Source organism: Macaca nemestrina, chromosome 7, assembly GCF_043159975.1.
Source record: "Macaca nemestrina isolate mMacNem1 chromosome 7, mMacNem.hap1, whole genome shotgun sequence".
In the NCBI taxonomy this organism is placed as follows: Eukaryota; Metazoa; Chordata; class Mammalia; order Primates; family Cercopithecidae; genus Macaca; species Macaca nemestrina.
The window spans coordinates 77477698-77490321 of NC_092131.1; the positions used below are offsets into that span (position 1 = coordinate 77477698).

General features: G+C 32.7%; 1 protein-coding gene across 3 annotated transcripts in view; it reads right to left on the minus strand.

Moving 5' to 3' along the window:
- The window catches only part of LOC105477929 (sec1 family domain containing 1), a 103832-nt gene that overhangs the window by 19101 nt on the left and 72107 nt on the right, over positions 1-12624 (minus strand). For all 3 annotated transcript variants that reach the window (XR_985029.3, XM_011734796.3, XM_011734795.3), the window contains 3 exons: positions 11932-12011; positions 8655-8717; positions 6470-6545 (listed from right to left, as the gene is read on the minus strand). Coding sequence is in view for 2 of the 3 variants with exons in the window: in XM_011734796.3 (XP_011733098.1) it covers positions 6470-6545; positions 8655-8717; positions 11932-12011 (219 nt within the window). In the remaining variant the exon portion in view is untranslated. The remainder of the gene's footprint in view (positions 1-6469; positions 6546-8654; positions 8718-11931; positions 12012-12624) is intronic.

Genomic DNA, 12624 nt, shown 5'->3' on the forward strand with positions numbered 1-12624 from the left:
GACTTGTTTACAGGCTGTGGCATAAGAAATACTGTTACATTTCAGTCTGACAAGTTTTATTATTTTGAACATAAGTCAAATTTAGAAAATTTAGTAGGTGACTATTAAGTTTATTCAAAGTGCATTCCTAATGAAGTGTTATTCTGTTCATTTTGAACTGATATTTCCTTTGTGAATTGTACAGGATGTTCTGAAGAGAACAGTCTTGTATCTATTGTACTTTATGTATTTCAGAGACTTTGTATGCCAAAAACATTCAATCTGATTGTTTATAGATCAGACTAAAATCTATAGATAACACATTACTATTATATAAGGATTTTCTGTTTTCTTAGATCATAAAACATTTTATTGTAATTAAAATGGACTGTCACTAAGGATACTGCTACCTTCCCTAGACTGGTAAAGTAAAAACCTTTTAAGATGGTCTCAGGCAAGTAAAATTAAAATTAAAGCTATTTCGTTACTCTCTGATATTTATGTTGGCTAGGTACTTTCAAATATAAATACAAGCATCAAATGTTCAAGCTGTCTGAACATACTTCCTGAATACTATTTAGATTTTTTTTTTAAAAAAAGGTGGCTCAAAATTTTACCTTTTAAGTTTTGTTTCAAATAAAATTGAGTCTGTTCACTTAAGAGTGAGTCTAAACCAATTTCTCTAAAGAGTAAATGGGTGCAGATTTAAATGTGCTTTAAAGAAAGATTTTAAAATGCTTTATCCAAAGGAGAAAAACTATAGTTATGTATTCCAAGTAATACCAACAACAGATATGAAGTACTTTGCAACCTAACAAGAATAATTAAAAAATTCTAGAACAAAACATTATAAATTGTTTTGTAAAATTTTACTAAACTTGACAACTTTATATCAATTTCTCTATTTACACTGAATTCTGTGTTTAGCTTCCTGCATTGTACTCTTAGATATATACAATGGAGGAAAATTTAGAAAAGATTATATGTAATAATAAACCATAAGGGTCATATTATTTTTATTATATTTGTGAAAATAATTGGAAGTTTGAATATTCATACCAATATTCCATGGTAAATCTTTAATTAGTATAAAATGAGATTTTCCTAAGGATACAATTAAATTTTACTTTATGTTTTATAGTTCTGCTGTATCTGAAGACAAGTCTGCCAAGTAGGTCATTAAGTAACATAACAAAAATTTCTTTCCAGCAAAGCTGTTCAAAAATTAAAGAGCCCAGAGACAAGTCTTTCTTATGTTTTTGTCTGGTTTTTACAACCAAATACCACACCAAAATCATCTACTACTCCTATACAATACAATATTCACATACTCCCATATATTAAAGGAAGCTTCAGGTACAGAGAATGGTTTTAAAAAATATATAATGTCTTTAAAATGGAAAGAGTACTTCAGGAAACAACTTTTGAGATCTGTCACCAGCTAATGCTCTAGCTAGCCTCCATTCTTTGCCTAAAGGCCTGAATTGACTTAATCATTAACAAAAATCAATTATATCTTTAGAATAATTTACATTCCAGGTTAATCAAGTTTTACTGGTTAAGAAAACCAGATTTTAGCAGCTAACATACCAGCATATGGAAAACATCCAAACAAAACCATACAATATTCTTTGCTCAACAAATAGTGTTATCTTATGTGTCTTTACAAACATAGAAAGTCTGTGTGCTTCAGTAAAAGGGGTATAAACAAAATTTTATCAAACGAAAAACTCAATTGTTTTAAGAATTCCCAAGCATATTTTGTTCTTAGAAATTGTTGTTTAGAAATAAAATGGAAAACATTATTGTATAGTTTGCAACTAAATTTTTATTAGAAAGCTATTATAGATATAGATTTGAGAGACAGAGTCCTATACACAGGAATATCCCAAATTAAAGTTCTTCAAATTTGAAATACATGAACTAGAAACTATCTGAAAAAACATAGTGAGAAATCTATTTCCAAAAATCCTAAGTCATTTTATGACTTTAGTCATGTTTTATGATTTTAGTCACTGGAAAAGCTTAGGTAAAAACAATGTTAACTTTATTTCTGATGGTGTATTACAAAACAAAATAAAATATGCACAGAAACTCAAAGACAACTAAGAAATATAATATAGTTCTATAACCAAAATAAGGAAGTTTTTTTTCCTTTGGGTTCTCCTAGAATTAGCCACTTGTTGACCTATACTGACAACTGATCTATGGTGACTATTTCTAACTTTCCCCTTGCAGCCCTCGGCTTCAGATGATGCTCTGATGTTGAAGCTGGCAGTGGGGATGGGACAAGAGTTGCTACTGTCTTGACTACCAGAGCCCTGGAGAATGAAAAAGCCCTATGTGAACCCCCTGTAAGAGGACGCTTATCTTGAAGGCAGTTATCAGCCAAGTAAAGAATTAGATGGCGTGTGTGGACACTGGAAACACTGGAGATGAGAGATGTATCAATGATAGAAGGGTGGAAAGTTGCCAGTGAAGTGAAGCTAGAAGGAGAGGAAATAAGATGGGCTGTCTCCAAAATTTAAAATTATAAACCAGACTGGGATCTACAGAGTGTATCTAACACCCTTATCTTACAGATGAGTTTACAAAATCATCTCATGTCCATGGCAATAAAATAAATAAAATGAGATTATGTGAACTCACTAAGACACATCTATCCCTCTATCACCCAGTTTCCACAATTATTAACTTGTGGCAAATCTTATTTCACCTATACTGTCACCTACTACCCATTCCCCTAGGTTGTTTTAAAGTAAGTCTCCAATGTACAATCATTTTAGCCATAAATATTTCAGTACACATATCCAAAATATAAAAACTCTTAAAAACCCCATAACCCTATTACCACTCCTAAAATAATAATTAAAGTAATTATTAATTTATAATTTATAATATTATATAATTAGTAGTGATTTATTCTCTTCTGCAGATTTATTGAGGTATGACTGACAAATTGTATATATTTTGGGTGTACAACATGATGTTTTGATATATGTATTTGTTATGAAATAATTACTACACAACTTGATATCCAGTCACTGTTGTATAAAATATCATCCATCTCCCGGGCTCAAGTGATCCTCCCACCTCAACCTCCCAAGCATGTGCCACCATGCCCAGGTAATTTTTTTGTATTTTTTGTAGAGATGGACTTTTGCCATGTTACCCAGGATGGTCTTGAATGCCTGGGCTCAAGCAATCTGCCTGCCTTGGCCTCCCAAAGTGCTGGGATTACAGGTGTGAGCCACCGTGCCCGACATATAAAATCATGTTTTACAGTTTTCTTGTTCAAATCATAATCTTAAGGGCCAAACATTGCAAATGTGTATTTTAAATCTTTTTTTAATCTATGGATTTTCACTGCTTGTAATTTATGTGTTGTTCATTTTTAAAGGAGGGATTATTTTTGCAAATAGGCCAAATAAAGTAAAACAGAAGTCTAAAATTATGCAACTGTATGCTACATTATTCATCTTCACATTCTTCTACAATTATCCTCACACAAACAGATTCCAAATCTGTGAATAACATTCAACTGGGTGTATGTGATAGTTGATACTTGTGATGCACAAAACTTATGCTGCCCATAAAACAAGGTATAAAAAGCTCTTATAAGTGACCTAGAAAACTGGATGTAGCTAATCCTATTCTGTCTAATTTAATTACAGTTTAAACTGTTTATTCAAAGATCCAAAACAATATTTAGAGATTTAAGAGGCATAAATTACTCATAATATTCCAAGAGTGAAACAGAACTGATCTTCAGCAGTGTCTTCTTTGATACCTCTTACCTCTCAGTTCCCAAACTGCCCAAGACCTCCCACCACAGTACCTCTAAATTTTAGAATATAAGGGTAATAGAGCTTTAACATGGACTTCTCTGAGTTTACATCTTTCTAGAGACTCCTTACTCGAGGATAATTTGGTAATATTTATTAAGAACAATTAGAAATGTCTACACTCTTGATTCTAGATTTCAATCTTAGCAATTTGTCATGTGGGCAGAAGTAACCAGAGATGACGATGTACCCAGAAAAAAACTAACATTTAAAGCTTAGATAAGCCTAAGTATTTGTCTTTCAGTGCCATCTATTTTTTCTCTTTTTAAAGAGCAACGAAAAAAGACTATATTGTATGATTATTATTTTTACTTGAAGATAATATAAAAAGAACCATTCCTACCCCCTGTCAATACCTATTTCCTCTAATTCTGAACTTTTTTTTTTTTTTTTTTAATGGCATAGCTCTTCTGGTAGTGGTGGCAAAAATACAGAGATGGGGTGACCACTGATCATTTCAAATTTTACTTTTGCAAGTGAGAAACTGCCTATGTCAAAGCGCTATGTTATTTGCAATATTAAAAAAAAACAGAGATATAAGATCACAAAGAATTGTTTTTATATTTTATGCACTCCAAATAAACTTTTGTGTTAGCACAATAAAATATTTAAGAATTGACCAATTTAGATGTCTTTTACAGGTATCATAGGGGATATATACCATGTGACTCTAAGGTAGTAAGTTCAAAAACCATGATTATTCTAAAGCTTAAAGTCTGTAACTTCTAAATACTATGAGTTATATGTTATAAGAAATACTTTGTTTAGGGAAATCTTACTATTGGGATTTACTTCTAACAGTGACATGTGAAGAAAAATATGTAAGTCTCCTTAAAAATAAACTACACATGGTTATGTAATAGCCAGTCTATCCAGCAAAAGGCAGACATTACCATAGAAGTTGGAGGTCCCCCTTTGTCTCATAAAACAAAATCATTTTGTCCACAGTTGACGATAAATAAGAATGGGCCCAGGCTAAGCCATAAAGTATAGCACAGTTGTCTCTAATGTGCCCAAACTTCCTATTGTGCCTTTTCACATACAGTCTAAGAGGGTGAAGATAAGCTGATTCTAGGCAGTACTGTGAACGATTAAGAAAAAGTAGATTAAGTATTTGGTAGTAGCTCCTTACCAGGAGGTAGAATGAGAGGGACTGACAATAATTTCTAAAAGGGATAATGAGGCCAGACACAGTGGCTTGTACCTGTAATCCCAGCACTTGAGAGGCTGAGGTGTGAGGATCACTTGAGCCCCAGGAGTTCAAGACCTGCCTGGGTGACATAGCGAAACCCCATCTCTACAAAATATACAAAGGTTAGCCAGGTGTGGTGGTGCGTGCCTGTAGTCCCAGCTAGCACCACTGCACTCCAGCCTGGGCAAGAGAGCAAGACCTTGTCTCATAAAAAAAGAAAAAGAAAAAAATAACTTATTAAACCACAAATAAAGATTATATATGTAAAATACCACAAGTAAACATTATAAGAAAGAAACGTGTGGAGGAAAGAAAAGGTTTTGTTTTCTGAATACAGGTAAATAAACAATATTCAGATCTGAATAACTGATTCTTTTGATTTGGCCTTTAAAACCCTTCTCATTGCAAACTGAGTTTCTGTGTAAAACATTATCTCAGTTTTGCCTTAAAATATTCCAGTAAAAGTAAATTAAAAACACAAATGGGATAGATGAAACAAGAATGGATACTTACTTAATTGAAGGATTCAGAATTTGATAATGCATATTGGAAAATTTCCAAAATTAAAAGTAAAAAACAAATCTTTTGAAAAGACACCAAATGAATTAATGACTGAAGCAGAATATCTATATATTACAATAGAAAAATCACAAAAACAAAAAAGTCATTTAAAAGTGTCCTATATACAAAACGAAGGACTAAAAGAAAGAAAATGTGAAATCGAGGTACAATTTTATTATCCCCAAATATAAATTCTATTTAAAATACTTTGTTTAGTCCAATTTACATAGGACTTTAGATGTTAAGTTCATTAGCTTATTAATGTTCTGATTATATGTTAAAATAAACGATACTCATTATGTAGCAGTTCACTATTCTAAATAGGTTAGGTTCATTCTTTCAATTAACGTACTTTCAACAACCTTGTTGAAAGGTTGTTGAAAGGTTTGATTTGTAAAGACAAATCAAAATGTAAGTGAAGTCCAAATCCAAATCCAAAATTTTTTAAAAGGTATAAAATTACAGAGCTCTGAGCTACACATGCAAAAATAACTCAGAGTCTTAAATACACTAATAAAGAACTCCTTGGAACAGAAAACCAAATACTGCATGGGAGCTCAACAATGAGAACACATGGACACAGGGAGAGGAACAACACACACCGGGGCCTGTCAAGGGTAGGGGAAGAGCAACAGGGAAGAGAGCTAATGGATGCTGGGCTTAATACCTAGGTGATGGGTTGATCTGTGCAGCAAACCACCATGCCACACGTTTACCTATGTAACACACCTGCACATCCTGCACATGTACCCCAGAACTTAAAAAGAACTCCTTGATTTTATGATTCCTATTTATTACCTGAATAAATCCAGAAGTTGCTTTACCTGAGCAGTTAGCCTGTCAACATTTATGTTTAAAAGTTACCAGTATGTTTTCTAACAAGTGTACTTACTTGCTGTTTCAAAACCAGGTTCTTCACTCCTTCCATCACAAACTGTGATCCTGTATTCATGACTCGTGATAAGAGACTAGGTGGGGGCAAAAGAGAAGGACCATTCTAAGTACAAAGTGCCTCTCCAATCGGTCACAGATAAATATTTACCTGATTACACACCACATGCTGATGATGCTTGCTGTACCTACCACCTTTGTTTTCACTAAACAGAAAGGTCTTGAGAATTTCTGCTGCCATGGGTGTCACTGCTGCAATTTTATTTAACAATAAAATAGTAATTAAAATACTCTGATTAGTCAATTATTAAAAAATATAAAAATAAAGAGCTGCCCTCAAAATATACATATTAATTTCCTAGTCTTAGCTATAGTTTTTTTTGCAAGTTATAATTTGAAGAGAATTCCTTGCCTTCCTGATTGTCCAATGCTAAAAAAAGAAAAACAATTTAAAGCTAGTAACTTGGACAACTTGCTTTAGGAGTTCAAACCACAAGAACATATTGAAAATATATATGCCAGTAAGTACTATGAGTAAGTCAAACATTACTGTATTCTTTTATATCAGCAGGTGGATCCAATCCTACATTGTATATTGTCTCTCCTCCCTATACATAAAATCTATCATATAAAAATGTGAAACAGAACAGACTTACTGAATTTTGCCTCAACTCTGAAGAATGTTGTCTACATTTTAAACAACAACAAAGCACCAGTAAGTGGCTTGCCATACTGGGTTTATATCTGTGGTTCAAACGGTCTCTCACATGGAATTAAAAGATGTTTTGTGAGACAGAATAGTAATCCTGCATTAAAATCTCAGAAGGCTAGGGACAGCTTTCAGATCACCCAAGAGTTTCTTACAACATATTTATCAAAATCCCAACTGCAAAATCAAAAGAAATCTAATAGGCTTTAATGTTCAATAAGATTTTTAAGGGATGAAACTGAAAACTCTATTTTATTAAATACATGGAAGTAATTTTCCAAAAATCTTTTCCTTTTCCTCGTCTTGCCTTCTCCACTCTGAAATGAAGAGATGGACAGGATGGAAATCTTTTCATTCACAGAAGCAAGAGAAAGTAATCCTTGTTGGAATGAATGGCCCTGGGTGATTCCTGTCACCAGGCAACTCTGAGGGGGTGTGCTAACCTGAGCAGCACTGTCTGAACTGGCCTGAAAATCCAGGCCAGCTGGATTCCTTTTGTCAAGTACTTACAAGGCTGAGTGCTTTTGTTTTTGGAAATTGTTTCATTAAAACCAGTTACTCAGTGTGGGGCTAGGATAAACCTGTTCTCCTCTGGCTTCCTGCTTTTGTTTTAGCTCTAAGAAGTAAGGTAGGAATTGGAAACTGTATGGTACCAAAAACAGTAGTCAGAATTACCCTGTTCAGTTTCTCTGAAAATCACACATACTCCACTGGGGTCTCTGGAGTAAGATGTCATACCTAGCCCTGAGGACTTCCTATCATTCAGCACTGCTTGAATCTATCCTGAAGCTAGGCCTAGCTGCAAGTCTATATTAGTTATCAACATTGATATTAAAATAGTTTTAACCTTCAAATGTTTTCTGAAAATGAAAAATATGTTATAATAACAAACAAGTATATGAATAAAAACCATTTAGAAGACAATATTTGTTGTAGAAAATTTGGAAAATAAAGAAAAGTACCCAAAAGAAAAAAACTATACCCCTTAGAATTACCCACTATTAACATTTAGGTGTGTATCATTTCAGCTATGCAATTAAATGTATGTATGTGTATACTCATCCACACAGATACACACAGATGGATAAATGGACATATAGGGATGATACTGTAAAAAATGTCATCTAAGTTTCAGCTTATACCATGTAAAAGACATTAACTTACATTTTAAAGTGAGAATTTGAATGTGCCCAACACTAAAAAATGATGTTTGAGGTGATATACTAATTACCCTGATTGGATAATTACACATGGTATGTATTAGCACACTGTACCTCATAAATATGAACAATTATTACATGCCAATGAAAAATAATTTAAAAAAATAGAAAAGAAAAAGGAGAACTTCAGCCATCTAAATGTCACCAAAGGTATGGTGACATTTTCCACATTCAAAGTGTCAGACATTGTGTTTTTAAGGCATGAAAGTCTAAGGTTTTGAGTACAAAGATGCAACAGAATTATTAAAAATACTTACCCCATTGGTTTAGTGGTAGTGCTGCCATAGCTGGCAGGAGCTGAGGCCATCTTGGTAAAAGCCCTATAAAAGAAGGAAGTTGTACTTAAAAGCTAATTATTAGAGCTAACTCTGGGTGTCATGGCATTAAAATATCTATTGACTAACTTCTATGATGCAGACATTTTCTGAAAAGAGAATTTTTAAACTAATATAACTGTACTACTATTAGTACTAAAACACTGAATTATTATTTTTTGAGACAAGATCTCACTCTGTCACCCAGGCTGGAATGCAGTGTTGCCATCATGGCCCAAATGCATTAGTTTTCCAAACTTCGTATTTTTCTTCATTTCTATGTGATCATTTAAATAAAAAGAACTGATATAGAGACTTGATAGCTTAAAAGAACAATCATATAATAATTTAGTCTTTTTACTGTTTCCTACATTCTATGCTCCCTTGTTTCCAGGTACATGCCTTTGCTCATGCTGTCCTTTAGGAGTATACATTCACTACCTTATTCAATAGAAACTGTATATTTCCTTTTAAGGCTAAGTTCAAAACCACTTTCTTTGTTAACACTTCTAACTCTACCACTCAATGATTTTTCCCTTTAGTTATATTCTACACCAGACTTTTATACTTAATTGCATATATTATTTTCAACTCTTTCTAAATGTCCAGAATCTCTGTAACTAAACAATACGATGAAGGATGGGCAGAAAGATGGCATTTAGATGTGCTTTAGAAATATTTTTATTCTGAGAGTATTTTCATTGTAGAGAATCCAGAAAATATAAAATGCTCCCAGAAGAATCCTGCCACTCTGAGGTAACCCCTGTTAAGATGTTGGTGTAGTCTTCTAATCTTAGGACACATGCCTATTTAACATATATGATTTAAAAACCAAAGTTAGCATCATATTGTATATACTGTTTTATAACACATTTTAGTAGCACACCATAAACATTTTATGCCAATCAATATTCTTTCATAATGATTCTTATTTTAAATGCTTTGTAACTGGGAAAAAAAGAGTACCTAAAGAAAATTTTATAAGGGAAAAAAATGTAAATCACTAAGATGTGGTAGTAGAAATGCTAAAAATACTCAGTTTCAATCTTGACAAAATCTGCCAACAACAGAGAAATCTCAAACAAAAATTTCAGTTCAGAAAGGAGGATGTGAATCAGCAGTGGATTAGAATTTCTGCATTAACAACAACAACAAAAATAGTTTTCCACTAGAAACAATATCTGAACAACAAAGAAGGGTTAAATAAATAACAGTACATTTATATGGTTTAATATTAGGCAAACAGTAAATACTTCCATGAACTGGCATGACGAAAGCTATTAAGAACTAGAATACAAAACTGTATCTCTAAAAATGATTTCCCAGTTTTAAAAAATATCTGGCTGGGTGCAGTGGTGTACACCTGTAGTCCGAGCTACTAAGGAGGCTGAAATGGAAGGATCATGAGCCCAGGAGTGTGAGGTTACAGTGAGCTATGATTGTATCACTGCACTCCAGCCTGGGTGGCAGAGCAATACCTCGTCTCTAGAAAAAAAATCTGTCATATGTATAAAGAATGAAAGAATATACACTAATGTTTACTTGTACTGCAGACACGATGCCACAAGTAGAAAATTCCACATCTGACCTCATGTCAGGTTGCAGTTCAAATGCACAACTTAAGAATATTGATAAAATTACCTTTAGGCTATGTATATGAGACAATAATCGATTTTTTTTGTTTAGACTTGGGTCCCATCCCCAAATATCTCATTTTATATATATGCAAATATTCCAAAATCTGAAAAAATCCAAAATCCAAAACACTTCTGGTTGCAAGCATTTTGGATAAGGGGGACTCAACCTGTATTATAAAAATTGAGAAAGACAGTTTTCAGTTTTCCTTTTAAACAAAGGTTTGTTGTGTGTTTTTTTCTTATTACAAGAACACAGACAAAAGTAAGTTTCAAAAGTATAGATAATAAAAACACTCGTAATCTCACCACTCAAGAGACAACTACTGTTAACAATTTGGTATAATTCTCTTGCTATGCTTATTTTTTTTATATAATTGTGATCAGAAAGCATATTTAATCCTTTCATCTTAAAAAATTATTTTAAAAACTATTTTGAAGGCAATACTTTTTGTAGAAAATTTGGAAAATAAAGAAAAGCACCCAAAAGGAAAAAAAATTCTACTACTTGGAATTATCTACTATTAACATTTAGTTGTATGCCATTTCAACTCTGTAATTACATGTTTGTATGTATATGCTTATATGAACACATACATATAGATGAAAAAATGGATAAACAGGGATCATACTGTAAAAAATGTCATTTAAGTTTTGGCTCAAATGTGACTACCTACTAGATGCTTTCCCTGATCTGCTAAGCAAATTTAGCTATCACCCCCAGCAGGTTAAAATCTTATCACTTAAGTTTTATTTCCTATGTCATTTAACACAGTTTTAACATTATTCTGTTCATTTATTTGCTTATTTGTTAATTGTTTCCTCAACACAAATGTAAATTCACTGACAGTTGGGGCCTTGTTTATCATGCTCGCTATTAGGAAATATTTATCAAACAAATCAATAAAGAGTGTTATAATTTTTTTTTTTTGACTTTACAATATAACATGAGCACTTCCCAATGTCACTAAGTAAGTCTTCTGATTTTTAATGACTCGACTGTATTTATCTTACAGAAATGCCACAATTCACTTACTAATACTACTGCTAGACATTCAGATTGCTTTTAAAAATTTCATTATTACAATTGTATCTAAAATCTTAGCTTCAATTACTAGTGGTCAGAGTTATTTTTAAAGAACTCTTTATACCATCCAGAAAATTTTTGACAATTTATATTCCTAATAGCAGAGTATAAAATGCACACATGAATTTTCCTGTATCCTTGGCATGGTATTTTCTAAATGTTTGCATTATGTTAATTTGCCTTTCTTGGATTGCTAGTCAAATTAAAATTTCCTCTTAATGCCCTGGAGACATTTGACTCCAGACATTTCAGTCTTTGACTTTCTCACCTTATCAGTAAAGAAACTATAAAGCTTGCCCAGGAAAGAAAGGCATAACTGTTTTACATAATTTTAAGCTGTAAACAGGGTGGGCCAGATAAGGCAATATTTATGCCACTGGATATATAAAACCATCAAGGCATTGTTCAGTTTTCTTATTAGCATTCCCATTTTCTTGGGAATGAAGCCTCAATTTTACTCCTTTAAATGACAGGAATTAAAGAAGAAAATAAAACTTACTTCCACTGTTTGATATATTGTAAAGGATTAAGGTTGCATCCTGCATCAGTTAAAGCTTTTTTATATTGCTCCAAATCAGCCTGAAATAAGAAAAGAACTATATGACAAAAAATTTTACTTTCATGAAAGATGTTATTTGATTAATTAAAAGTAAGACCAAAGGCATGAGTTTAAATTCTTGGCACCCAAGTAGAGTGGAGTCACGTCTTAAATGAGTACCCATGTGACCACCCAAGACAAGAAAATCGCATATAATGAAAATTACCTTTAAGAGGCTCCCAAATCACCTATAAAAGTACAGTATTTTAAAATTTCTCAGTAAGTCCAACAATGTTATTTTTTTCCTTTACTGCTGGGATAGACTGCTTTTCTTTGGGACACGCACTAAATGATTTGGTTTATTTCTAAACCAGAATATTTCTAAACCAGAAACACAAGGGGAATGACACCAACTCAGGGGAGCTGCAGATTTGGTTTTCTCATCTCATTTTCATTCTAGGGGTCCAGATTCATTAACTGGACAACAGGTGTCCTGCACTTTAAAAAAAATTTTTTTTTCCAACTCTTCCTTACTCATTTCCTGATAAGTCTGGCTGAATTTGTGTAATTTAAAGGAGCCTATCTTAATGTTCACTTACATTTATGAAAAGACATAATCCTTACCAAAAGTAAATAAAAATAATGTGGTTAAAT